At 48.0% G+C, this 26,451-nt stretch overlaps 10 protein-coding genes across 10 annotated transcripts; 7 read left to right on the top strand and 3 right to left on the bottom strand.

Annotated features, from left to right (window-relative positions):
- Positions 1 to 640: 640 nt before the first annotated feature.
- Positions 641 to 3,059, top strand: AO090103000202 (5'-methylthioadenosine/S-adenosylhomocysteine nucleosidase family protein; the record flags this gene model as incomplete). The annotated part of the gene is made up of 5 exons (XM_023233397.1): positions 641 to 1,520; positions 1,583 to 1,621; positions 1,796 to 1,913; positions 2,009 to 2,050; positions 2,093 to 3,059. The coding sequence occupies 5 exons, from the start codon at positions 641 to 643 to the stop codon at positions 3,057 to 3,059; spliced, it is 2,046 nt and encodes a 681-aa protein (XP_023093853.1).
- Positions 3,060 to 4,743: 1,684 nt separating this feature from the next.
- On the top strand, positions 4,744 to 7,045 carry AO090103000203 (ankyrin repeat domain-containing protein; the record flags this gene model as incomplete). The annotated part of the gene is made up of 2 exons (XM_023233396.1): positions 4,744 to 5,571; positions 6,959 to 7,045. 2 exons carry the CDS (start codon positions 4,744 to 4,746, stop codon positions 7,043 to 7,045), a joined length of 915 nt encoding a protein of 304 aa, XP_023093854.1.
- A 434-nt stretch (positions 7,046 to 7,479) lies between these two features.
- Positions 7,480 to 8,223, top strand: AO090103000204 (uncharacterized protein; the record flags this gene model as incomplete). The annotated part of the gene is made up of 1 exon (XM_001826745.1): positions 7,480 to 8,223. One exon carries the CDS (start codon positions 7,480 to 7,482, stop codon positions 8,221 to 8,223), a length of 744 nt encoding a protein of 247 aa, XP_001826797.1.
- A 400-nt stretch (positions 8,224 to 8,623) lies between these two features.
- Positions 8,624 to 9,026, bottom strand: AO090103000205 (thioredoxin family protein; the record flags this gene model as incomplete). Its single annotated transcript, XM_001826746.3, has 2 exons — positions 8,624 to 8,945; positions 9,004 to 9,026. The coding sequence occupies 2 exons, from the start codon at positions 9,024 to 9,026 to the stop codon at positions 8,624 to 8,626; spliced, it is 345 nt and encodes a 114-aa protein (XP_001826798.1).
- Positions 9,027 to 11,328: 2,302 nt separating this feature from the next.
- Positions 11,329 to 12,332, bottom strand: AO090103000206 (SDR family oxidoreductase; the record flags this gene model as incomplete). The annotated part of the gene is made up of 3 exons (XM_001826747.1): positions 11,329 to 11,576; positions 11,630 to 12,013; positions 12,083 to 12,332. The coding sequence occupies 3 exons, from the start codon at positions 12,330 to 12,332 to the stop codon at positions 11,329 to 11,331; spliced, it is 882 nt and encodes a 293-aa protein (XP_001826799.1).
- Positions 12,333 to 12,486: 154 nt separating this feature from the next.
- AO090103000207 (uncharacterized protein) lies at positions 12,487 to 13,207 on the bottom strand (the record flags this gene model as incomplete). Its single annotated transcript, XM_023233395.1, has 3 exons — positions 12,487 to 12,569; positions 12,718 to 12,793; positions 13,007 to 13,207. 3 exons carry the CDS (start codon positions 13,205 to 13,207, stop codon positions 12,487 to 12,489), a joined length of 360 nt encoding a protein of 119 aa, XP_023093855.1.
- Positions 13,208 to 14,350: 1,143 nt separating this feature from the next.
- AO090103000208 (uncharacterized protein) lies at positions 14,351 to 15,240 on the top strand (the record flags this gene model as incomplete). Its single annotated transcript, XM_023233394.1, has 5 exons — positions 14,351 to 14,370; positions 14,473 to 14,494; positions 14,538 to 14,680; positions 14,734 to 15,056; positions 15,149 to 15,240. 5 exons carry the CDS (start codon positions 14,351 to 14,353, stop codon positions 15,238 to 15,240), a joined length of 600 nt encoding a protein of 199 aa, XP_023093856.1.
- Positions 15,241 to 15,396: 156 nt separating this feature from the next.
- On the top strand, positions 15,397 to 15,928 carry AO090103000209 (uncharacterized protein; the record flags this gene model as incomplete). Its single annotated transcript, XM_001826750.1, has 2 exons — positions 15,397 to 15,450; positions 15,515 to 15,928. The coding sequence occupies 2 exons, from the start codon at positions 15,397 to 15,399 to the stop codon at positions 15,926 to 15,928; spliced, it is 468 nt and encodes a 155-aa protein (XP_001826802.1).
- Positions 15,929 to 17,956: 2,028 nt separating this feature from the next.
- AO090103000211 (uncharacterized protein) lies at positions 17,957 to 19,674 on the top strand (the record flags this gene model as incomplete). Its single annotated transcript, XM_023233393.1, has 5 exons — positions 17,957 to 18,196; positions 18,347 to 18,404; positions 18,458 to 18,594; positions 18,649 to 18,857; positions 18,906 to 19,674. 5 exons carry the CDS (start codon positions 17,957 to 17,959, stop codon positions 19,672 to 19,674), a joined length of 1,413 nt encoding a protein of 470 aa, XP_023093857.1.
- Positions 19,675 to 21,077: 1,403 nt separating this feature from the next.
- Positions 21,078 to 22,050, top strand: AO090103000212 (oxidoreductase, short-chain dehydrogenase/reductase family; the record flags this gene model as incomplete). Its single annotated transcript, XM_001826752.1, has 2 exons — positions 21,078 to 21,150; positions 21,200 to 22,050. 2 exons carry the CDS (start codon positions 21,078 to 21,080, stop codon positions 22,048 to 22,050), a joined length of 924 nt encoding a protein of 307 aa, XP_001826804.1.
- Between the last annotated feature and the right edge of the window lie 4,401 nt (positions 22,051 to 26,451).

Below are 26,451 nucleotides of genomic sequence, written 5' to 3'. Positions count from 1 at the left end.
TCCGGGGACTAGAGTAGAACGAAAGGTCCTTCGAGTCGGTTAATATCAACCATTTTTCTTCTTCGACTCTCTTCTATTTGTATATTAAACTGCAGTATTAGTCCTAATGGGATTACATAACATCTACTAGGCCATATAAAGCAGAGGCTATACCACTTTAGTACATCACTAACCTAAATAGGAAGGTTGGCTGTACGGAATGGAAGGCTGTATACTCGGAAAGGAGGGCTGTACGCCAATCGGTACTCTAGGTTGATGACGGTGATCGCGTAGGACTGTGCGATTAACATTTACATTAGTAGGTAAGTCGATTCATGTCGTCACTATAGCTACCTCGACCAATAATATCAATTTAATTCAGGCAGAACTAGTCGTACTATCCACAGCTTGGCTGTGATCTCAAATGCCGGCCGTGAATTGCCTATTTGGGTAATTTGCTCTGTGTCCCTAGTGAACTTATCGATAAGAATGAATCCTTCCACTAACGCGCGGCGCGTTATATCACAAAAACAGATTTTGTCCCAGGGGGCTAATTAGTATCAACTGCGCAGAGCTACGAAATCACCATTGAGCCCTTTCGCTTCTGTTCCATAATTCCCAACATCAGCGCCCAACACTTTGCTGTGTGATGACTGTCAAAATGTCCAGCCCTCGACCGACCAAGCGCGCGCGCGCAAACCTCACCGGTGATGCTCATGTCACACACCTCACTGAAGCCTCCACTGCCCAGCCAGGTAATGGCACAATCAATTCCGAGGAGGTCCTCAGACTGGTGGACCAGCTCAGCCACGACAAGCTGTGCGACATCGTAATCAAGGCAGCTGAAGCACACTCAGACGTGGCTACCCACATTCACAACACGATCGAGGAAATGCGGGAAAAGGAACGCAATCGCGTGATCAATTTCGACTCTCTGTCTAAGAGTGTCTGGTATTCTATCAATGTGGCGCATCGCAAATTAAAAGGCTCGCGCCAGTATGACGTTGCAGGCGATGTGTGGTATGAAGTCGTGGATACGATTAAGTCTATCGCTCAGCAATGCGGGCCCCTTACAAGTCTCCAGACGCGACTTAATGGGCTTTCGGTTTTGCGCAAGATTGGAAAGACTATTTGTTTGTCTGATAATGATGTTGTGGGTCATGAAGTGCAGAAGCAATTTCAGTCCGATCATTGTCTTGAGGAGGCAATGATCGAGATTCTTTCAACCATGTCGGAGGATGAGAGGAGAACTATCCGTGAGGAGGAATCCAGCGAAGAAGGTTTATGGCTGAAGTTGCTTGAGCTAGATGACCTTGCGTATGACTTGTGTCTATTTGAAAGACTTAATGAGGTGCTAGATTTGATCAATCCGCCACGAGAGTGTGACGATGCATTCGATGGGGAGGACAGCGAAGATGAGGAAGGCAGTGAATACTTTGGAGAAGAGGGCGAAGACGAGGAAGAAGAAAACTCTGATGAGTACGATGTTCAGGACTACGACAATCCTGTACATCAGCCATGGATTACGGACAGTTCAAATGGTAACCATCATGTATTCCAAGTATGAGAATTATCGAATGGAGCACATCTTAAATGTGGATAGCGAACCTAAGAATAAATGAATTCAACTTCATTATTGCTCGTTAGTAAGTTCCCTATAGACTTGTTAATGTCCCACAGGCTATATGTAACAACTATTTCCTTGGCCGATATGAGCACAATACTTGTCCACATTAATAGGATAATACAGGATTGACTCATAGGCATTTTGCACGCAAATAAGTGCCTTATCGGGGATGTGCCACGATCTTTATAGGGAAATATGTGGTTAAATTGCCACTAATTAAGGGAGGATATCCAACTCAGCCTCACGAGGCTGTGATGGTTTTACACCTGAAAGGCTTTCCCCGCATATCCTCCCTTTCAGTACCGGAGTAGCACCTCTATCCTCAGATATGCTGGAGCTTTGACTGTAACATAATAAATTCGATCATTTCATATTTCTTGATCTGTACTTTGACTCGCACAGCATTGATGCCACAGCGAACGATAGAGACATTGCCGAGCTACAGTAAGCCGAAGTCATGACTGTCAATAATCCACCAACCGACAGAAGTCAATTTGGAGTCGGCATAATCTGCGCCTTACCGTTAGAGGCCACAGCGGTAAGCGCACTCTTTGACACAGAATGGGACAGCCACCTGTATGGTAAGGCAGTAGGGGACACGAACGCATACTCTACCGGTTCCATTGGACGCCATAATGTCGTTCTGGTGCACATGGCAGGCATGGGAAAGATCGCTGCTGCAACCGCTGCTGCAAACCTGCGTGCGAGCTTTGAGGGTGTCCAGCTTGCCATTGTGATGGGGGTTTGTGGCGCCATTCCGCTCCGCAAGCAGCCAGACGCGGAGATACATCTCGGTGATGTGATAATCAGCGAAGGGCTGGTCCAGTACGACTTCGGGAGGAGATACCCCAGCAACCAATTCGCAAGGAAGGATACACCGCGCGATAACTTGCCAAGGCCTAGTCCTGAAATCCGAGCAGTCCTGGCCAAGCTGCAAGTAGAGCAGGGCCGTCGGGCGCTGCATGAAAGGACAATAGGGCATCTTTTAGACTTGCGCGAGAAGCTATATGATGTCGCGACATATCCCGGAGCGACCGAGGATAAACTTTTTGAGCCAACATATAGGCACAAACACCACGTGGATTGGACGTGTGCGGCCTGTTTGAAGAATGATGATGTCTGTGACAGTGCAATAAAGCTTACTTGTGACCATCTCCAGTGTCATGAAGGCAACCTTGTGCCACGTCAAAGATTATCTGAGCCATTTAACCCAGTGATCCACTTCGGACTTGTTGCATCAGGGGACACCGTGATGAAATCTGGAGTGGATCGAGACAGCATCGCAGCGCGAGATCAGGTGACCGCATTCGAGATGGAAGGCGCTGGGGTTTGGGAGCTCTTTCGGGGTGTACTGGTCATCAAAGCTGCATGCGACTACGCTGATAGCCATAAGAGTAAGAATTGGCAAGGTTATGCAGCGGCGACAGCAGCTGCTGCCACGAAGGATTCCTAGAACATTGGGCAATAAGTCTACGAGTTGGTGCGTACTGTTGCCTCAGGTTTGGCGTCAGCTTTCAGGAGAATAACGAAAGATTCCAGATTCTTCAAGGTCCCTGCCACAAGATGTCGGCTCAGAGGCAACAAAAAGCTCGGCACAGAAACAGAAAGAGACCAATTTTCTAAAAAGCGTTCGAAAGTCGCCCTATCGAGATCGTAAAGACCGAAACCCTGATCGAATAGCAGGAACTTGTGAGTGGTTTGTCGGTCATCGCCTCTTTCAAACCTGGGAACAAAGCAGATCATCGACACTTCTCTGGGTTTCCGCAGATCCAGGGTGCGGGAAGTCGGTGCTTGCCAAATACCTGGTGGACACTGTCCTCCCTGCAGATAGACGAACAATATGCTACTTCTTTTTCAAAGATGACTTTGAAGATCAGAGGAGCATTACCAAAGCCTTATGCTGTATTCTCAGCCAGTTATTTGAGGCAAGGCGCGACTTGCTCTCTGAAGGAATCCTCGAACAGTTCGAGATCCAAGGAGACAATTTTACCAATTCATTTAGCGAACTTTGGGATACTCTCGTTACCACTATCGAGGCCCGTAACGCAGGCGAAGTAATCATCCTCCTAGATGCGATCGATGAATGTGAAGATGAAGGGCGATTCCTTCTCGAGAATGCATTGTGCAAGTTCTATGGCAGGAAAAGAGACTCGAATCTGAAGTTTCTTTTGACTACACGACCATATGGTAAGATAAAGCGGGGTCTTCGACCTCTGGACATTCCAGAATTGCCTGTCATTCATCTTTCCGGGGAGAGCGATGCTGAGATGTACAAGATCTCCGCAGAGATCGAGATATTTGTCAGAGAGAGGGTGAAGAATATCCGTGCAAAGCTGAGACTCGGACATGAGGAACAGCAGCTCCTCCTGGAGAGACTCCTACAAATTCCCAATAGAACTTATCTCTGGGCTCAGCTCACGCTCGAACTAATCGAAAGCGAAGTCGACATTGATAAGAGAAGGATTGTAGATGTCACTACCAATCTTCCCAACAGCGTTTATGACGCTTACGAAAGAATATTATCGAAAAGCCGAAACTCCGAGCAGGCCAAGAAGCTCTTGCATATTATAGTCGGAGCAGCGAGGCCTCTCACGGTCCAGGAAATGGGGGTAGCGTTAAGACTCCAAGAAAGCCACAGGTCATATCTTGATCTTGATATTATTCCAGAAGAGCGCTTTCGCGACACTATACGCGACCTTTGTGGTCTCTTCGTGACCATACTTGACTCCAGACTATATCTGATTCACCAAACTGCCAAGGAGTTCTTGATTTAAGGCGCCTCACGAAACTCTCTACAACGCACATATGACACGTTCGAATGGAAACACTCACTGAGCCCACAACAATCGCATCATATATTGTTCAGGATATGTGTCTGGTTCTTGCAGCTAAGGGAAGTAGAAATGGCACCCCTCGATGCAAAGACCGATTTGTGCATGTACGTCGACGCCTATCCTTTTCTTGACTACGCTGCGACGTTTTGGACACTCCATCTGCAAGGTGCACATATCAATGCGGACACAATAATGCAGTTACTCCGAAGATTTTGTGATACAGGCTTGAAGGACTCGCGATTGTGGTTCAAGATATATTGGTCCAATACGCATGGGGAGATACCAAGAGACTTCACCGCACTCATGGTCGCCTCCTATTTTGGACTTGATTCAGTTGTAAAGGAACTACTAGACGATTACAAGGGTGACTTAGATTTTGTGGATAGTAAGCATGAACGGTCAGCACTTTCTTGGGCTGCCGAGAGAGGGTCTGTCGGTGTTGTCAAGCTATTGCTCAAAGGTCGGAGGCGCTCATTTATCGGAATCCACGTCCCCTCTGGGAAAGGTGCAGAAATAAACTCGATAGACATATACATGCGGACACCGTTAACATATGCGGCATGGAACGGGCATTTAGAAGTTGTGAGCCTCCTACTACGGAAGGGAGCTGCCATCAATACGATAGACGAATTCGGCGCCACACCACTCCTTTACGCGACATACAATGCAAACAAGCCTGTTGTTGATCTCCTTCTTGCGCAGGGAGCCAAAACACGTTCTGGTGAGAATATTATCATGGCATTCTGCTCGGCTGCAGGAAAGGGGCAGGAACCCGTAATGAGGTTACTGCTCGAGAACGGCACTGATCCTGACGCGCGGCGCAGTGATGGGTGCAACTTAATCTCATGGGCCGCTTCTCATGGATATAAGGCTGCGCTTACATTGCTGATTGAGAGCGGTGGCGACATTAATAGAGGAAACTATGAGAATGGCCAAACAGCGATACACCACGCTGTTAAATATGGGCAAAAAGGAGCAGTCAGGTTGCTTGTGGAATATGGAGCTGATCTTAAACTCGGCGACAAGAATGGACAAACACCGTTACATTTCGCTTCCAGCATTGGGGACCGTGACATAGTGCAAATACTGCTCAGCAAAGATAGCCGACCGCAGCTGGAGTTGAGAGATAAGGTATATACGCGGACCCCCCTTACATGCGCTGCTGCACACGGATATACAGAAGTAGTCAGATTATTACTGGACAGCGATGCTGATATTGAGGCGAATGATCTTAAGTGGGGACTAACCCCATTGTCGTGGTCCGCATTAAATGGATATGAAGCAGTGGCAGAACTTCTTCTTGACCACGGTGCCGAGTTAGAGTCCTTGGATACATGGTCTTGTCGCACACCTCTCTCCTGGGCAGCTTTTAGTGGACATGAGGCTGTTACAAAACTACTACTTGGGGGAGGGGCTTTCATTGAACATATGGATCACCCAAATGGCTTTACGCCGTTATTACTAGCTGTCAAGAATGGTCACCAAGCAGTGGTAAAACTGCTCCTTGACAAGGGCGCCGACGTACAGTATGAAGATACCTACTCCAGTCAGGACGCAATAGCATGGGCAGCTGTGAATGGACACGAGGCCTTTTTAAGTCTGCTCCTTGGAAGAGGTGTTTCTATTGAGGGAAGGTCTAGCTCCCGAAAGCGGACACCATTATCCCTGGCTGTTGAGAATAATCGCATGGCTGCCGTCTTGACTCTGCTCGACAACGAAGCAGATATTGAGACAAGGGATATCTATAGCCGAACCCCTTTGTGCTGTGCAGCAAAGCACGGACATACGTCAATGGTGAAGATACTCCTGGAGAGGGGCGCTAATCCTAAAGCCAAGGACATATATGGCTTTACACCATTATCCTTAGCTGTACATAATAAGCACGAGGCTGCAGCCCTGCTCCTGTGCGATATGGAAACAGACATTGAGACTAGGAAAAGCTACAGCTGAATAATTCTGTACTGTGTTGTAAAATGTGGATATACTGAATGGGATTCTCATTATATACAAGGAAAGGGCCAGTAATGACTACAACGTGAATCTTAGGGAGACGAACGCTCATTGCGGACTAAACTGTTCATGATGCACGGCGTTCTATTCTATATATTTCCTTCTGGGCAGCCATGAAATTGTCGTTTGGCATGAGACGACCGGTGTATATATTCCTTTCTCTGCGAGTGATTTCTGACGCCATTGGACTAATGACAGCTGGTTCCGATTCAATAGAGACCTGTCTCTTTCATGATTCAGGCCAGGCCGCCAGGGCATTAAAGCACCATGGAACACTGAACCCCTCTACTTTTCCTACCGGGTAGTTGGTCAGATGCAAGCTCAAAATGTACAAGGCCAAAATGGTGACGAGCTACGTAGAGAGTCTGCAAATAGTTTTCAGTATTTCAAACTGACGGGTCTCATCTGGACATATATGGGTATGGTACTCTGTGTACGTATAATAAGGATATTCCAATACCAAAAGCCAAAATTGGCACTAGATTAAATGATAAAACATTGCTTGTAGGTCCATAATATATATAAAGCAGCACAAGATGGAGAACCTCACAATTGCCAGTATCACACCCTAAATATAGCTGTCCATGATGTCTAGAGGGCTATTTCTCACCACCTACCCCACAACGAAGGTCTCCAGGTAATCCAAGTGCGGATCAGGATATCAAATCCACGGAGACGAAGATCACGAACCATGAAGCTGATTACCGCAGCCGGAAAGGCGCGCCCCACCGGAGCTCCCTTGACTGGACATGGGCCAAACAGAACCTCCAACCCAATCCAACCTTTATACGCTGTTCTTACTACATGGAATAATTTTGTATAAACAATCGCACAGTAATACCTCAATATCATGACACAAAAGTACCAGCAGCAAGCAATGCAAGCAATATGACCCCCCAAAGCCCCAGGTGGATCATATTAGCGCGATTACTTAAGCGCGGACCCGCACATCCAGAAACCAAAAGATACAACCAACATCACTCCAGCGCCAACCAACTCCCCCTAAATCAAATCCTCCATCCCCCAACCATGTCCACAGACCCCGTAAAGCTCCTCCAAAGCAATAATGACGGGCTACCAGCAACCCGCCCGGACTCCCAAATCGACCAAGCCGTCGCCGTCAAATACTGGAGCGACAAACCCGCAACAGTGAACGGCATGCTTGGCGGCTACGCCCAGGTCTCGCGGACCGACCTGCGCGGATCCCGGAACTTTCTCGCAAAGGCCCGTCGATTAGTTCCCGGATGTCCGGTGACTGGGAAGCTCAAGCGTGGCGTGGATTGCGGAGCTGGGATCGGACGCGTGATTAATGATTTTCTGGGCCAGGAGTGCGAAATTGTTGATGCCGTTGAGCCGGTGGAGAAGTTTTCCCGGGTACTGAGTGAAAGGCGGCTGACGAGGAATTGTGCCCTTGGGGAGGTGCTGACTATTGGTATTGAGGATTGGGTTCCTGGGGTTAAGGTTTATGATCTTATTTGGGCGCAGTGGAGTGTTCCTTATCTGACGGATGCGCAGTTGGTGGAGTATTTGGTGCGGTGTCGCGGTGCTTTGACTGATGTTGGGCTTATGGTTATTAAAGAGAATATCTCTGAGGAGCCGGAGGGGGATATCTATGATGAGTCGGAGAGCAGTGTGACGAGGACTGATGAGAAGCTACGCAGACTGTTCAAAGAAGCTGGAATGCAGCTGATCTTGTCGGAGGTACAATCGGGCTTTCCTCGACAGTTGAGGCTTTTGCCTGTCATATCTTATGCGTTACGGCCGAGGATCTAGCTGGGCTAGATCAAGGACCCTACCCTGAAGTTCCTTTGTCGATACTTTTGTCTGACTGGTGTCATTATTGTGTCAATGTCATATTGGGGGTTATAACTTGGTTAATTGCAAACCGGTCATACATTAACAATGAAAGTCATCAAAATCGATGACCTAAGTAAAAAAGGACATTCTGCTTATATGCACCCAACCAAATCAAACACCATCCCAAGTAGACATCCATAGCTATGCAAAGAAAGGAAAGACAGAGGATTATGCCAGCATGCACCCACTCAACTCAAGGGCAAAGATAACGCCTGGTCAAGCCTCGTCGTAGAATATGTCCAAGACATTAAGATATAGACAACCTCGAGGACATAGGTGCACATCATCATTACCCACCGGCGTCACCACCCAGTTATTAAAAACGGCCACCAATCTCAGTCAGCCCACACAAGGCCCTCGAGACTAGGTACTCTAGTTGCCTCGGCAGAGGTTTCGAGTAACGCTCGACTTCTTTCCCGTCCTTGTATAAGATGAGTGTAGGACGTTCCACTTTCGCAAAATCTGAAATATGCTTCTGATCGCCGACGTCGACTTCATAGAATGCGACGGTGTCACTATATGCATAGGAGGCGAGGTCATCGTAGGCCAGATCGGTATCAGACGAGCGACGCCGAGAGTCACGGAAGTTGAAGACCGCGTAATTAGCTCCGCTGACTACATTGTGGTATGTGTCCAAGCTGATCACGGTCAGTATCATAGATGAGGCGTACGAGGGCAATATGAAGTTGGACTCACTCGGTAACCTTGACAGATCCCATTGTTCCTGCGATTATGGTGAGCGTGCGCTCGAATAGATGTTGGGTTTGTGCTCTGGGGTAAATGGGCCAGCCATAGAGTGTGATATGCCTCCAGATACGGCCTGGACACTCTTTAAATAGTTAATTAAATGTCGTAGCGAAAGCGCCACTATCGGTATAGACGCAAGTATTGTGGCATGACATGGAGTGTGGGTATAATAAGCTTCATTCCTTCACTAGCGTGAAGCAAAAGCACTTCGGATAGGTTACGAACATTGGTTACTGGTTCTGGACTTGACGGGATTGTGCGAATGATTTATGATAACCAGTCTTCCTTGAAATATTCTTATAATTCTTGATTTGGATAATAGAAGAAGCTATTATCGTACTATAGAGTCTGACATGTAAGCCAAAGCCAGTACTCATCCCTACCCAATTCTACAAGTCAACCATTAGGGTATACAATGAACACGTCGACCTATATAGACCCCGAAACAACAATCACCTTACTCCCCAGTATTCATACGATGTACCCGCTTTTCCCCGTATCTAAGTGGATAAGAATCTCTGGAAATAAACTCCACCCAAGTCTGGACCACTCCCCGACCAAGTGGTGTTATCTCATTCTGACGAAAAACTTTATCAACCGTTCAGGTCTCGTTACGTTCGATGACGAGCACTGTTCCCAAACCTGTTAAGTAACAATGCTTTATTCGACCCCGTGGAAGAAAAATTACAGCACGTTCGGCTGTCCATACCGAGGTGGTCTCTTGGGCATTCTTGGCTGAAGCATTAATTGGCGGGTCGATAACCGTTTTTGTAGCGCGTATTGGGTTGTGTCCGGGACTTCAACCAGACCTATTACAAGCATTCCTTGGGTGACGGGTTCTTTTGCCTGAGTGGGAAAGGACGATAATGGAAATTTGCCTCTGTGCCAAGTCATGTTCAGATGGGTATTTTGGGGTCGAATGGCATGGTTGATCTGGACTTTTATCACTTGGTTTTTATGGTTGACGTAAAGACAGGCAAACTTCCAATGTATTACGTCAGACATTGATTATAGTTATTGTCTGGTCTATTTTTATAATAAAAGTATTTTGCCTCAACTCTTGGGCTTCTGAGGAAACAAGAGGCTAGACCACCGCCAAGACGTGTCGTTAGTTTGCATTTCTCATTAAGTAATGTAAGGTTCAAGTTGATTCTGAAGTATCGGAGTCGGATTGCTCACCCACGAACAGTCCGCCTTACAAAGCACCCCGATGGCTACGAATCCAGCTCAACTGGGCAAAATAACAGTTCAGCCAGTTGTAGTTCAATCAGTTCAAGCAATTCAACTCATGTATTAAAGTAACCTAACCTGTAAATAATGTTACGAGCCGTAATTTCTCGTTCGCTAGGTAGCGACCACTTTATGATACTCTCTACTCAGCTTTCCGATATAACGCTTTATAATCATCTTATAGAGTGCCAGTAAAACACGCTCAACGGCTCAAATTAAGATTTAGTTATTTCATCTTGACCCCGAAGAGTTGAATGGTGATTCAACTCAGAAGCTGCACGGTATAAACGGCGCCGGATGCACGAAAAGCCTGAAGGTTATATTCATATTTTAAACAACCAAGGGTAGGGCAATACCAAGTATGATTTTGCAATGCTTTTTACCTACTCAAGCCACTGAGCGAAGCGAGGGATTGCAGCTTGTTGAGGTTATGAGAAATGCCATTGTATATAGAATACGAGAAACACCTGGTTGAAGAAGGATAAAATACAGTGTTGTGTAAAATAAACCCCTCACCCGCAGTATTGATACCCAACCCACATGGCTTGATATGTCAGCCTTGCAGCTACTGCTGGATTTGAACTACCCCAGTCTTTTCATCAACTCTTTTCTATATCAGAAGTATACTTTTTATCATGCTCTGCAAGAAGTGTACTTGTATAATTCAGGACCTTCTACGGGATCCGGATAAAGAGTTTAGTAAGACATATTACAACTACCATGCAGGTATTTCATCCTCGAATGTCAAAGCTGGGGGCTGTGAGATGTGCAAAGTTCTTGTGCCACCTCGTTACAGATCACTGTCAACGATTCATGAGTTTACGGAGAAAGACCATAAGGTGGAAGTTCGTAAACTCAATACTAAGATAATGGATCAAGACACCTTGCGCTATCTCTGGCCACCTCTGAGGGCGAATTAAATTAGGGCCATTCGCAAATTTCATATACGTCATAATTTGCGTACTGTTTATTCTAAAGTCATTGTTATCAGTGATAGATAGATCCATTCATTGCTTTCATGTCTTAACATTAGAGTAATTGCCCTCAGGGTAGAGTATAACCTCCATCCACAACAAGATCCGCACCGGTAGTATAACTTGACGCATCCGAAGCCAGATACAGATAGGCACCTTTGAGCTCATGTGGCAGAGCTTCCCGACCCATCGGAATTTTACCTTTCCAAATATCCTTTGTCTCGTCAGGAACAAACGTGGAAATATCAGTAATAATGTATCCAGGCGAGACTGTATTCGCGCGCGCAAACTGAACCCATTCCACGGCAAGTGATTTACCTATAATCATTAGCACCTTGCAGGCTGTATCCAGAATAGTAGGATCAACATACACAAATGGATCACTCCGGCCTTAGCCGCATTATACGCAGCTTGGAGCTGTGGTATATTGACAATGTGTCCACTCATGGAAGCAGTCGCAACGAAACTACCGTATGTGAAGCCTTGTAGAGGATTGCCAAAAATATCTGTACCCTCGGTCTTCTGCCTTCTCCAATGAGCGCCAGCGGCTCTGGCACAATAGAATGTTCCATCTAGATCGGTTTGTGTCACGTCTCTGTAGTGGTCAAGCGGAGCATCGATCATGGGTCCTTGAGTCCACGGAATCCCGGAGTTGGCGATGAAAATGTCCAGGCGACCGTTCAATTCGCGGACGCATGTATTCAACAGCTCTTCAACCTTTTCGCTTTCGCGGATGTTTATTTGGTATGCACGGCCTAGTACATGATTAATCCGTGAATTAAAACGAGGCGCCCAATTTCGGGATGAGAGATGGTATGACATACACTTAACGCCATATTTAGACTCGATGTTTGCAGCCTCCTCAACGGCTTTACTGTTTCTGTTATACCAGATGGCAACGTTGGCGCCAGCCTCCGCGAGTGCATGTGCGACGCTCAACCCGATACCCGATGCTGCGCCGGTGACGACGGCAGTTTTCCCCTTGAGCGAGAAGAGAGCCATAACACTCTCCTGCGCTGGAGGGGTAGTGTTGTTATGGCGGAAGAGGCCATTTACTACTGGACCTTCGGGCATTGTGTTTGCTTGCGTAGAATTGAGTATGTGAAAAGCTGGTTTGAGAAGACAGGAAGAAACTCGTACCTCCTACCTAGCCCAAGGTACCCCCATTAAATAATCTCCAGACAGAAGGTGTGCAACCTGTCGTGTGGAGTTGTGACCCCACTGTAGATTAGACATTCATTGATGTTGTCGTTGAGATGGCACTAGAGCTCAGATTCCGGCGGAAGTGCTCCATGAACATATTGTCCACCACTGGGCTCAATGTTCACCACAATGTAGAAGGAACAGAGCACTACAAGGTCATTACATAGATACTAGGAGCTTGTGCCTCTATCCTATCCAAGTTCTCTTCTTACACATGTAGTAAATATGTGGTGGTGCACCAAAGGACGCCGCGAACGTATCGTAGATTCAACCCCGCCATAAGGTCCGGTTCCGAACGTCGTGCATTTCCGGCGGAAGCTCGTTTCTGTGTGCTAGACTTCGTGAAATCGGTCCTTCATACGGCATAGTGTGGTGGGTCGTGGGTCCCTTTCCTTCTAGTTTAGGGCATGGCTCGAGAATATGGGATCACACTGATAACGACGGAATAATCTGGTCTACAACTATCACCTAGCTCAATCTTGGTCCATATCCAATGTTATCGTGATTCACGCTAGCCATAGTTGGATTATTGTATAATACTTTACTAGACCATGGAATACATTTCCGATTTCTTCAGCTGGTGGCAGAATGGAGACGGGAAACCGGACTGTGGGACGGACCCACACCACGGTCTTTGATGTTGACCGCCATATGCCATATGTCTTGCGATCAAGGTAACCTCCGATGTTTGTGGCCTCTACGTAGTCCTTAAAATAACAACTGTTGTAGACATATATGCCAATCATACCCTGCGATACGTATTTGATATTGACTCTTTTTAGCTTTCCAATTTTCTGCAGCACGTTATCAATGTAAGCCTCTAAGAATTCCAAATGAAAAAGTAACATACGGCTTCAGCGCTCCCACCGGGCTTTGTGAAAGTCTCCACTGCATTTTTCCAATTCTTCTGGAAGCCTCTCCCTGCCGAACCCTGTCCACTTCAGAAGAGTGCGAACAGATGTACTGAAAAGTCGAGACATCTTCGTGGGCACAATATGCTCGTATCCCACTGGCGCTGGCGCTAGTAGATGCCAACGGTCGATCAAAAGGAGTAGCGAGTTCTCTCGATTTGGCAAGTATCAGAAGAGTTGTTTTTCAGACTAATATGAATTTGTAGAACAATATAGCATATCATACGGCCTTCTACTACATTGCATTGGGGATACAGGCCCTATTTATGCATAGGAATCTCTGAGTCTCATTGAGTTCTGAGGTCCGAATGAGATGGGCAGGTCGTCCGCCTACCGACCGCCACGATCATCGGCGAGTGGCCTATGAAGGATACCCCTGAGAGTTAACTTCGAAGCTAAGACGTGCTGATTAGACCAATGACATTTCTAACGTCTTACTATGTTCGGTCGAGTTGACTTGGTCTATGCGTATCTACGCGGCAGGCGCTTAAATTTACAGACTCAGTGGACGAGAGATGTGACTAGGTGCGAAGAAACTTAATACCGTTAGACGAGGCGCAAGGCGAGATAAACTGATAGGCCAATACTCATCAGGCTGGCAGAAAGGATTCTAAAGGGGTCTGTGCAGTATAGTGACAAGGTGCCATACTCACGGAAGATAATCTTTATGAGACACAACTTGGGTGATCAGATCTCTTCCAATCCATTTCGTTTCTTATCATTTTAGCGTCCGTTGGAGTTTGTGCACCTTGACGAGGCAGGGTTTCCAGTGGTTGACCGCGGCCAATATGCCCTATTTTTAGCATCTACGAGGAATCCTGGTGTTAGCGCTGGGGCATATCTGGTCAAACAAATCAGCAAAAAAATCATTGGGGATAATGATCGCCAGCTTATGAGCAGTGTTGTGACCAATCAACAGCAAAGACGCTGATCATAATCTAACATTAGTCATCCTCCTCCCATACATAATTAACCACCATGAGCCAGAAACGTTACAAGTGCTCTTCTCCCATCCCAGACAACCTTCAACACATTTCGGGCCCTCATGCATCTGATTTTACAATGGCATCCATTTTAAGATGGGCAAGAAACTCATCTAGGAGGGCTCCCCTCGCCCCCCATGTGTTTCCCAACCACTGGCTTCGACATAGTTACCCCATCCCAGATCCTCGAGGAGCGATTCGAGGACTTGAGGAAAGGTCAATATTATCCTGTCAATATTGGCGACATCTTCCGCTCCAAATATCAGGTAGTTGGGAAGCTGGGGTTCGGTATTAGCTCTACAGTATGGCTCGCTCGCGACCTGGAGTAAGCTTGTTCCTATTCCTTGGCGTCTAGCCGCGATAATCTAATGGCGTCAGAGGGCATCAATACGTGACACTCAAACTGTACACGCGCAGTGAGTCAGACTTGGCCGAGTTTCAGATTTATAATCTTTTGAACAAAGGGAGTTCATCACACCCCGGCTATGCTCATGTACGCCGAGCGCTAGACGTGTTCACCATTCCTCGCCCGGGAGGTGACCATTGTTGTCTTGTTCAGAAACCGATGTGGGAAAGCTTTCGGGGTCTTCTCTACCGAAATCCCACTCATAGATTCACCGAGGAACTACTTAAGGCTGGGCTCATGCAGGTTTTCCTTGCCCTTGATTATCTACATAACGAATGCAAGCTTGTTCACACAGGTAGGAACAAATTCACTCAACTACGACTGAGTACAAGGGAAGAAGAAGGAAGCAAAAAGAGTGCATGGTCGACTAACTATGTTTCTGACTAGATATCAAGGGTGACAATATCCTGCAAGAAATCGAGGATGAATCAATCCTTGAAAAGTTTACCGAGGCTGAAATGGAGGACCCTTCACCTTGAAAGACCGTCAACGGTATCCCAGTATATGCGTCTAGACGATTTGAGTTGCCAAGCTCATTTGGCCGAGCCGTTCTCAGTGATTTTGGCTCAGCAGTGCGAGGGGATGAGAGGAGAAATCATGACGCACAGCCGAATGTTTACCGATCTCCGGAGGTAATGTTTAAGACCGAATGGAGCTATCCAGTGGATATATGGAATGTGGGCACTATGGTAAGTCCTAAAGTTCATATCTGTCAACAAATCCTTGCTACTCTATACAAATATGGATGACTAGATTTGGGACCTCTTCGAAGGAAAACACATGTTCTATGGCAACGATCCAGACGGGAAAGGATATTCTACCCGTGCGCACCTTGCGGAGGTGATTGGCCTTCTAGGACCGCCACCGTTGGATATGTTAAAGCGCGGAATACGGATCAACGAGTTCTTCACTGAAGACGGTATATACTATGTGGTTCTTGGATCCACGAAGCGTCAGCAAGCGGCTTATCAATATTCCATAGGCCAATGGAAACAAGATATCGAAATACCAGATCAAAGCCTAGAAATGTCGGAAAAATTCCTTAATGGGAGAAACAAAGAGATGTTTTTAACATTCATGAGGGTAACGTCGCAATGGAAGCCAGAGGATGGAAAGACGGCCAGAGAACTTCTTGAGGACCCTTGGCTCAATGACCGACTAGACTAATATACCAGTGACTCCATCATACAGATATTCAGTACCCTCCCTACTCCAGTTAGCTCAGATGACATTCCGGGCATTTAAGCTGCGACCAACACTGCCGACCTTATATTACAAGTCGTTCAACGCTGCCCATTCATATTTCTTGCCATGTCTTTCCTGAAGCAGCGACCCAATGACGAGACTATGCAATCTCTCCTTTTAGCAATACAATATGTTGAGTCTTTAATCGTCGTTATCATTTCACACATTGGTTGATTCGATTCCATCTCACAATTTGGGAGTGTTTCCTATACGACCCTATTATACCCAACATCTTCTTCATTAACATTTTAAATAAGGAATTACTTCCTATATTCCTCATCAATCTGAATCAACGCATCCATCCCATCCCGCTCCAAAGCTTCAGTGTCCAATACCATCGTCGCGATCAAGACCGCCGACATAGGCTGCAACGGCAGCACCGCCGTGCAGGGGGCGTAGAGCCGTTTGTGGGAAGCTCAACGCGAAGGCCAACAATGCTCTTGTCAGGGGTATGCGTGAGTTTGTATTGATAGACGATGTTGATGGCAGGCATCGGGCGGCTAGCTTATTAGACTGGACGTCGAAGTTTGTGACATCAAATATACATACCTGGGATCGTAGGTTGGCTCTTCCATTTTGAGATTCGGATGCTGGTTTTGATTGTCCTGTAGCTTAAATTGGGAAGTTTGTCAGGATGCTTTTGTACTTCCAGGCCCCTCTTACGGTGACCAATTATGACACCATTAGCTCATATACGCTATTGTAGCGTTGGCATATCAGATATCGAAAACCTATTCGGCCCGAGCACCGTGCGGGTGGTACTGGACATCGCGCACCGGCATCCCGATGGGCTATCAATAGCCTATTCTATGCCGACCGCAATAGATTATCGATCTTAAGGTTCATATATCCAATTGGTCCTAGATTCAAATCCATTTTCTTTGCTGGCTACTGGCACATAATGAGCAAGGATTTCCATAACATAAGCCCTACGGAAAGAACTGTTAATGCGACTCTAAACCTCCCGGCGACGAAGATCATTAACAAGCGTTCGTTACGGTCGGAACCGAGCTAGATCGGGAGCTCAGGTGTCTCTGGGAAAAAGAAAAATGATAGGGCAGCTCTTCATTTTCCATTGGTATACTCTATATTCGAGACGTTGAGATGGGTGATGAGAACCCCGAAAGCCATAAATCCCCTCGCACGGGCCTCTCTCGCCCGTTGCGATTATAGTAGAATGGGCTCGGTTTTCACCGTCGGATTAATTTATTGAAGACCAGGCGTCTCACTAGGTCCAGACTTCCAGAACGTTTAACTGGTCAAAACATGTCTTGGTAAAGGACATTCTTGCGAGCTGCACATCTCCAACTAGTCCGCTTGAAGGCATGATCGTGGAGTCACGGGATGCACTTAAATGATTGAACACGCGACATCCTTCCGTATTTGCAACCCTACCATGATTAGTTTTTGATTGTTGATATTGTTGATGAAACCTCGTATGGTTGTTATTTCCACCGATATCGGCCAGTCAGAAACCTGGTTTCACGAGAAGTGCCTGCCAAGACTGTGAACTTTATTAAGGAGAAAAGTTTTCCATGTCGTATAAACAGAGATAAGGATTTTTCCTATCCGTGGGAACGACCAGTAGGAAGTCTTCTCACGGGCGCGATCGTTGCAAAACGCGTGGAAGCTCGTATTTATGGGTCCTAGGGTATAATCTCGGAGCTTTATAGCGTACCGTTGTCTCGGGCTGAACGGGCTAGATATAATTGTCTTAGCCCAAGCTAAGCTTAGTCGTCAATTAGGGACGCATCACTTTACCCTGAGTCCCTGACATGTTCTCCAGGCTGGGGGAAGTTGCCACTCTTAAAGTCCTTGGCCTAGAGTCATTTATCGCGAAATATTGCCACATACGGTACGAGGATGAGTATTCTCGGCGCGGGAAGACGGACACAGGCCGAGGTCCAACGTTACGAACCTTAAAATTTATGGCTTACAGGTTACAACCGTATGGGCGAGACTTTTTTAGACGCCACTCCATCCCCTAGCAGTGCTAGCACACACAACCACTGCACCAAGGATGATGCTGTTCTTATCCACCTAATCTTATTTTTGCGCATGGAGATCCCTGTATCTTCCGAACGTCTAATCAATCGTCTTAATCGCTGCAAGAACCACGTTGTGCGCCACGGTCCTATCCCCATTAAATGTAAGAAATGGCTGGCCCGTGTCCACAGTGGATCCGGCTCAGTACCTCATAGTTGGTAGCCACACCTTTCAGTCCCAAGGATTGGAATGTCGTTGTGACCCGTAGTGCGGGCGCCTTCTTCTCGTTTTCGCCGAGTCATGTCCATGTGTCCATATATGAGCTAGGTCTCTCTCCCGTATTAATCATTACAGCGATGGGTTCTTATTACGGGGATCACTATTGTCCCTCTCCATCCATCGGGCCGGGATGGTGTCAAATGCTAATAGCTGGGTGTGGTTGGCAGTCGTAGTGCTTATCGGTAGGTTATCTTAAACGTTGGGCAACTCTGCAGATCTCTAACAGATTTACCCTAGCATTGCTACGCTATGTCTCCCGCTTTCTTCAATTGGGTACGCCTAAAAACTTCCAAATGGAAGACCTTTTGATGATTGTCAATGTGGTGTGTTAGAAATTTTAATGCCCCCAGGCTTTACTGAGAGACTAACTATACCAGATTCTCTACGTTCTATTAACGGTTTATTTGATTGAGGTTGAAAAGTATGGGACCAATGGCATTCCCTTAGACAAAGTCGACCAGATCAAACCTTCAGCGATACCGGATCTTATCAAGGGTAGTAAACTAGTCATTGTGGTAGAACAGCTATGGCTCGGGGTCATCTGGGGATGCAAGGCCTGCTTGCTCTTGCTATACTCGACCATGACGTGAGTAAACAAGCTACCTTCGACGATTTACATCTAATCGAGCGATAGGTCTGGTCTTTCGCAACATCGAATTGTCAAACTTATCGGCGCATTTTGTGCACTGAGTTTCGTGCTAGTTGAAATCCTCTTTTTCGCAGCATGGTGTCACCCCTTTTCCGCCTACTGGTCGGTCCCACCAAAGAACATACAGTGTTCCGTCTACCGCAATCACCTCATTCTAGTCCTGGCCCTGAATATCGCCACGGACCTGATGATCATGTGTATCCCATTGCCACTCTTGATCAAGGCCAAGCTCAGCCTCACCAAGAAAATTACCCTCTGTGCTGTTTTCTCACTGGGTATATTCGTCATCCTCTGCTCCATCCTATCCAAGTACTACTCGATATCGAATCCCTACGGAGACCGCTGGGTAGACTGGTACGTCCGAGAAGCAGCAACCGCGATCGTCGTGGCAAATATCCCCCAAACATGGACCCTGTTCCGCCGGATGTTCAACTGGAAGTCCTTCTTGGCACACTCGTCATATAACCGCAGCCACAGCCGCAGCAAGTACACGAACCGTCTTGATAGCTCCACCATCCATCTATCGCGATTTAAAGGTGGGGATAAGTCGCACACGCGCTCCGTTGATATCACGGCGTCTGGGGAACATATTAATCCGGACCAGCCGTTGGAAATCTGGGAGCATCGCCAGTTCCAGGTCACGAATGAACCGGGGGGATCGAGCGATAGCGGTAGTCAGAGTAGTGTTAGCTTGGAGTATGATACTACTGGACTAAATCCTCAGGGGAAGACGACTGTGACGACAAGGTCGTAATTAGACGTCTGCGTGATGTGGTATGAATGGCTGGGATGAATAATCATACACTAGAGCTTGTGTGGACATGCGTATTTTGAGACAGCGTTAACGTTTTTGGGAGGATGGTTATAATTAGACATTTATAGATAATTAGAGATACCTCGATCAAGACGAGCACACTTAGGGCCCAGAAACAATCCGTTCACGGAACCCGCCTGCCAAGCTGCTCCGGCATGCACTGACTACGGAGGATTATAGCGGCCACTCCGCAACAACGATTCTCCTCACTAAGTCCATCTACCGCCTAGTATTATACTGTATCGCTATCTCTACTAATATAGAATATTATGTAGAAAGGGCTTGTAATATAGATATTTTATATATATTTCTTATTAAATTACAAATAAAAGTATAGTTTCTAATAAAATATAAGTAGAAATACTTAATAAAAGAATATTAGTGTAATACAGATGTATTATATATATAGTATACACTAAAATAGTTCCCGTTGACTTACCGCCTTTTGATAAAGACAAATTTAGGGCCACCCGTGCCTAAAATTTAGGGGCCGTAGTGTCTAAACCTTAGGGATTACATGCCTAGATTTTAGGGGCCAAGATGCCTAGAGTTTAGGGGTTATCGTTCACAGTTAGGGACTACTATAAAATTAATTGTAGTTCTAATACACTCTATTACAGATGTAATATACAGCGATTTTCTAGTAATCTTTTCTTTTAAATAGTAGATTTTATATAGAAATGTATATAATACATAGATTTCCTAGTATTTATACTGGCTTCGGAGGTATAAATACAGAAATATTAAATATATAGAGTTATTTTGGGAATTCTGCTGGCAGAAATCGATAAGAACCCGTTGTTGCGGAGTGGCCGCTATAATCCTCCGTACACTGACCAGGGTTAAATCCTTCCCGCAGCATTCGTCACTCATGGTTGCCTGCAGCTGGGCCATGCAGGTTTCCAGGCTCGGCCATGACCGAACGAGGACCCGAGAACAAATGAGATCTTAAGGATCTCGTCTACGTAGTGAATTCTGCCTAGAAAGTAAGCCCCTCACATAATGACTGAGAACAAAGAAGAATGCAGTCTTCAGTCAGCTCCCCAACAATGAATAATTTCTTCAAAACTGCGCTCAATGCCAAGTTGGACCACGTATGATTGCAATTCATACTTTTATTTGGCCTTAAATCAAGTTATATCCAAGAAAACGCAAGATTTTGAAGTTCCACAACTGTCTAAAAGCTTATCTAGACCTATATACACCTCTGAAGTGAACCACCCACTTCCTACTCAAAACATATGCTTTAAATTTAATATCTACAACAGTATCTATTCTACGTTGTCACGCTTCGCTTCACTCGTAACACTCGCCCTTCATCAAGACTCGCCGAACGTTACAATATGCCCGGGTTGGCATTTAACCCCGACAACGATATTCCGGACTTGTCCGGTAAAGTGATTTTCATCACAGGAGGTAAGTTTTCATGCGTCGACCTCTTCCTTTTCTCTCTAACGGCGAGCAGGAACGGCTGGTTTGGGTGCTCAGTCAGTCGCCCAGATGGCCAAGCATTCTCCGGCGCGAATCTATATCAGCGGTCGGAACGCGACAAGCGCAGAGAAAATCATCAAGGAAATTGCCGAGACTGGGTCAAACACGCCTGTATCATTCGTCGAATGTGACCTCACCTCTCTAGACTCCGTGAAAAGGGCCGCAGATGAGATCATCGCGAAAGAATCGCGACTCGACGTGCTCATGTGCAACGCAGGTATCATGGCACTCCCTCCAGGCCTAACAAAAGACGGATACGAGGTGCAGTTCGGCACCAATCATCTAGGCCACGCACTACTGATCCAGAAGCTGTTACCACTACTCCAACGTACCGCCGAAAGAGGCGCGGATGTACGAGTCATTATCCTCACATCTAAAGGTTATCAGCTGCATCCCTATGGGGGCATCATTTTCGACGACTTGAAGACCACGCAGGATTATGGCTTCTTGGGTTCCTGGAGACGGTATGGTCAAAGCAAACTAGCCAATATCCTGTATACTCGGGAGTTGGCTCGTCGGTATCCAGCCATTACTGTCGTATCTGTTCATCCCGGGGTGATAACTACCGGTCTGGTTGAGAACCTGGGATGGGCTCATCGATGGTTTATCTATGCGACTACTTATAATCAAATGGTGACACTGGAGGAGGGTGCTTATAACCAGTTGTGGGCTGCTACCACGTCGAAAGATGGTTTGGAAACTGGTCAGTATTATATACCGGTTGGTGTTGCGTCTAACGACAAGCTCACTAAGACTGGGCGTGATGATGTATTGGCTGGTCAACTTTGGGAATGGACGGATAAGGCGCTGGAAGACTATTTGTGATTGATTCGGAAAGATATTGTTTTCTATAATCCCCTCTCGACTTTTCTTTTCCTTTTTACCTAAGGATTTTATGCTTGGTTAACTTCATTGTACCTTTGCCTTTTTTCCCGGAATATATATATTCGATGATGTCATAGCATCATACACGTCAGCCCCCGTTTTGATAATAAACATGTTGGTATTTGTAAGCGCTCTGCCGGCGTACTACTATCTATAGGCGGTAGGCCTGCGGAGCGCGGTCGGCCAACGGGCTTCAGGAAGGCAGTACTAGGAAGCTCAAGGTTGTTTAGGATTGTATGGCAGTTCCCCTATCTAGTATAACAGAACGAATCGCTTGAGGATCGGAATCCTCTGCGCGATTCTAACATAAATATATTTGTGCGTTACGTAAGCCAACGGCCCGCTGGCGGCTCGCCTGCGGGGGATCTAGTTGCCTGAGGCAACCCGCCGTTACAACTATCCCCCCTTCGGAAAAACGAACCGTCCCGGTTCGTGCCTGAGTTCTGAGGCGCTCAACACCTCGCTTCGATAGGCCGCGCAACACAAAAACGCGCCTTATTCAAACGCTCAACAATAGGATTGTAGGGGTCCAACACATTGCTTCACAATAGTCCTGAATAGTCGGAACACTGACGGAACGCTTTCGGGATAGCGTCGTAGGGTCCTTTATTCCTATAAATTGTAACATTTCTCGTAGCCATGTTCACCTCTTCAGATCACTTTGAAAGTGCAGACAGCGCGGTAAGTTTTGGCTTCCTTTCCCGTAGGGGCGCCGCTAGGGTTGCGAATTGACGGCGTCTCTGTTGTTTTGAAGATGGGTAAACGTAAGAACGCCGTTCGTGGAGTTGCGAAAGCCTCTCAGGAGGCAAAGCGGGCCCGGTTGGCCCTGCAGAACCCTGTGAGTACTCCTTTCTAAATATCCTCATCTTTCGGGGAGCCGTCGGTGCGCCTTCGCAGGGAAACAGAGCTAATATGCTTATTAGCCCCCCGTGCCCCCGCTCGCGCCCCCTCCCCCGCCTCCTGCCCCGTTGGGCCCTCCTCTTTCGGAGGTAAGTGTTCCTCAGTCTGGCAGGGGTGCGTTCTGGCTGATTCAGGTGGTTTAGGATACGTTGCCCCGGCCCCCTTACGGGGATCTTGATGATCTCCTGCCTCCGGCCCCTGGGGGGGACTCTCCTTTGCCCCCCTGGGGGTCGCCTTCGCCGCCGCCGCGGTCTCCGTCGCCTCCCCCGGCGCCTCCCAGTTCCCCCCCGGTAAGTAGGCAGTCTGAATCCGAGTGCGGCGCGACGGGGTGACGCTGACGGTTTATAGGTGCCCTGTAGGCGCTGCGCCAAGTCGTTGTTCGTTGGCACTTCTTCTGGTGTCGAGGGACCCTTGGTTTGCGTGTCTCGGGGTGCCGGGCGGCCCTGCGTGCGGTGTGCGCGCCTGAAGAAGCCGTGTCTTGCGCTGCCGGGACCCGCGCGGGCCGAGGTCGCTCGTCTGCAGGCCCTGCCGCCGAGTCAAGAGGCCGTGAAGGCCACGGATGACCTGACCAAGCATATCGAGGAGGCTACCAACCGCCTCGGTAAGCTGAACAAGGTCCATCCGTGTCTAGCGGCGTTGCGGGATATAAACCGCAACCTATTCCGTCTGGTAAACGTCCAGCGGGAGCTCGGCGGTATGGAGCCTCTTCCTGAGGGCGACCTGGTGGACTGGGAGAGTTTGTGGTAGTTCGTTTGTTTGGTTTTCTGTTTGTTTGTTTGGGGCCCGCTGGCGGGCAACCTGCGTTGTGCCTTCGGGCCGTTTTTCTGTTTTTCTTTTCTTAACTTAATGAAGTTGTTTTGCTCTTCCTGCATGAGTATTCTTGTTGACGATATGGGTGTAGTAGCTCAGGACATCCTCATTAAACCTCAAAACCCTGTGGGTGAAAGAGGAAGAGTAATGCCGCCGCGTCTTTCGGAGGCATATCAAAACCCTGTGGGAAAAAGATCATGCTCTCCTCCGTGACCGACGGGGTGCCTCCGGCACCTCGCTGGCTTTCCGGTAAGCCGCAACAGTTTCAGCAGCGTTCTTAAGGTTTTCCTCTGGTTCCCACGAGTTCTCGTAGCTCGGCCACCCTTTCCATTTGACAAGATACTGCAGCTTTCGATAGTATACTCGATGAGCAAGCACTTCTTCCACTTCCCATTCCTCCTGATCGTCGATGACGATCGGTTGAGCTTCTCCAGCCTCTACTCCTGCGCGCCGGTGGTATGGCTTCAACAGTGATACATGAAAGACGGGGTGGATATGACCGTACGCCTTTGGCAGCCGCAAGCGGTACGCTTGTTTCCCGACGGCCTCCGTAATCATAAATGGGCCGTCGTACTTCAAGTCCAGTTTCTTGTTTGGCCGCCATGACTTGATATTCTTTGTTGATAGCAGGACTTCTTGTCCTACGCGCAGCTGCGTGGCCTTGTGGCGCTTATTATATCCTTCTGCCTGCCGCTCCGTTGCCTTCTTCAGATTTTCTTCCAGTTTGGTCCGGATGTCGGCCAGGCCTTTCAACCGCAGTTCTACTGATGCGTTTGATGTCGTCGGTCCGATGGCTTCGAGCCCGGGGACCGCCGGTTCCATGCCTTGCCAAGCCATGAAGGGCGAATATCCCGTGGACGCGTTCTTGGCATTGTTGTAAGCGAACTCCGCGGTAGGCAACCAATCTGCCCAGTCGCTCTGTTGGTAGTTTGTATACATCCGCAAGTATGCTTCGAGCGTTTGATTCTGACGTTCAGTCTGTCCGTCCGTCTGCGGGTGGAAAGCGGTACTCAGGCGGCCTTTTATACGGAGACCTTGACAGAATTGCATCCAGTACGCGCTGGTAAAGAGCGAACCTCTGTCAGTGACCAGACTTCTCGGGGATCCGGTCTTGCAGACGATTTCATCTAGGAACATGTTAGCCAGTTCTTCTGCAGTCACGGTTCCGGTTGTGGGTAGGTATCTCGCGGCCTTCGTGTATCGGTCTACCACCACAAGAATTGCGTCATATACGCGGCCCTTTCGGCCCGATGGCGGCAGGCCGACCACGAAGTCCATCGTCAGGTCTTGCCATGGCCCTTCTGGAACAGGAAGGGAGGCCAGCTCGCCCTGCGGCAGCTTTCTAGGGACCTTCATCTTCTGGCAGACAGGACAGTCCCGGACGTAGTTCTCAATGTCTGTACGCAGACCGTCCCAATAGAACTTCCTTCTGATCAATTCAAGAGTCTTCTCTCGGCCAAAGTGGCCCGCAAATGGATCATCGTGATGCACTCTCAGGATCTCTTGCCTGAGTGCAGAGCACGGAGGCACATAGATGGTTTCTCCGCGGTACAGCAATCCGCCGTCAACGCGCCATCGCCCCGTCAGGTCGCCGCTTGTTTCAGCAACGTCGCTTTTGTGCCCGCTCTCCTTCTTTCCTTCACCGGGCAGCAGTTTGCCGCGGATTTGGCCAACAAAGGCGTCCCCCTGTTGGGCCTGCAGGATCGCATCTCGAAGAGGGTGCGACGTTGCTTCGCAAACGACTTCCTCTCTGGCAACTTCTCGTGCCATCGTTCTGAGAGCCAAGAGTTCCGGACCTCTTGAGCTCACGATCGAAATCTCCGACTCGGCCACCGAAGGCGCTCCGACGTCGTTCCGATCATCCGGTACCGCCCGTAACTTCCTCTGCAGCGTGGGTAACAGTCCAACGTTTCTCTGTACGTGGACATCTTCATAGTCTTTCCGCCGCGAAGGCGCGTCGGCCGGGTTCAGGTGCCCAGGCCGGTATTCTATCTGGAAATCGTAAGCCGCCAGGAGCTCTGCCCATCGGGCCTGACGCTTATCCAGTTTCACTGTCTTCTTCGAATAGAAGTATTGCAAGCTTTCATGGTCGCTCTGCACGCGGATCGCATGCGGTGCGCCTTCGAGGTAGTGTCTCCACACTTTGAAACATTCCACGATGGCAAGCAACTCCTGATCGTGAACAGGATAACGACCTTCTATCTCCGTCAGCTTCCTTGAGTAGAAAGCAACTGGTTGCCAGTCGGAACGCCGGCGGGGCTCCTCAACCCCGTCAACAGGTTGTAGGAGGATGCCCGCGATAGCGAATCCTGAGGCGTCTGTGATCAATTTGATTCGTAATGCAGGGTCAAAGTGTCGCAGGATCGGAGGGCCGCTGAACGCCGCTTTCAGTTCATCAAAAGCTTCTCGCGCCTCCGTGGTAAGGATAAACGGCCCTGTCTTCCTTCCCTTCTGCATTCCTTTCAACATATCAGACAGGGGCTTAGTGATCCGGGCGTACTGGTGCACGAAGCGCCTAAAGTACCCCGTGAATCCTAAGAACACCTGAATATCGTGAAAGGATTCTAACGCCGGCCATTCGCCGACGGTACGCACGCGTTCCGGATCGACGCGTATACCATCGCGTCCCAC

Source organism: Aspergillus oryzae, chromosome 8, assembly GCF_000184455.2.
Source record: "Aspergillus oryzae RIB40 DNA, chromosome 8".
Lineage (NCBI taxonomy): Eukaryota > Fungi > Ascomycota > Eurotiomycetes > Eurotiales > Aspergillaceae > Aspergillus > Aspergillus oryzae.
The sequence above is the reverse complement of the archived record's forward strand: the minus strand, read 5'-3'. Positions and strand labels throughout refer to the sequence as shown.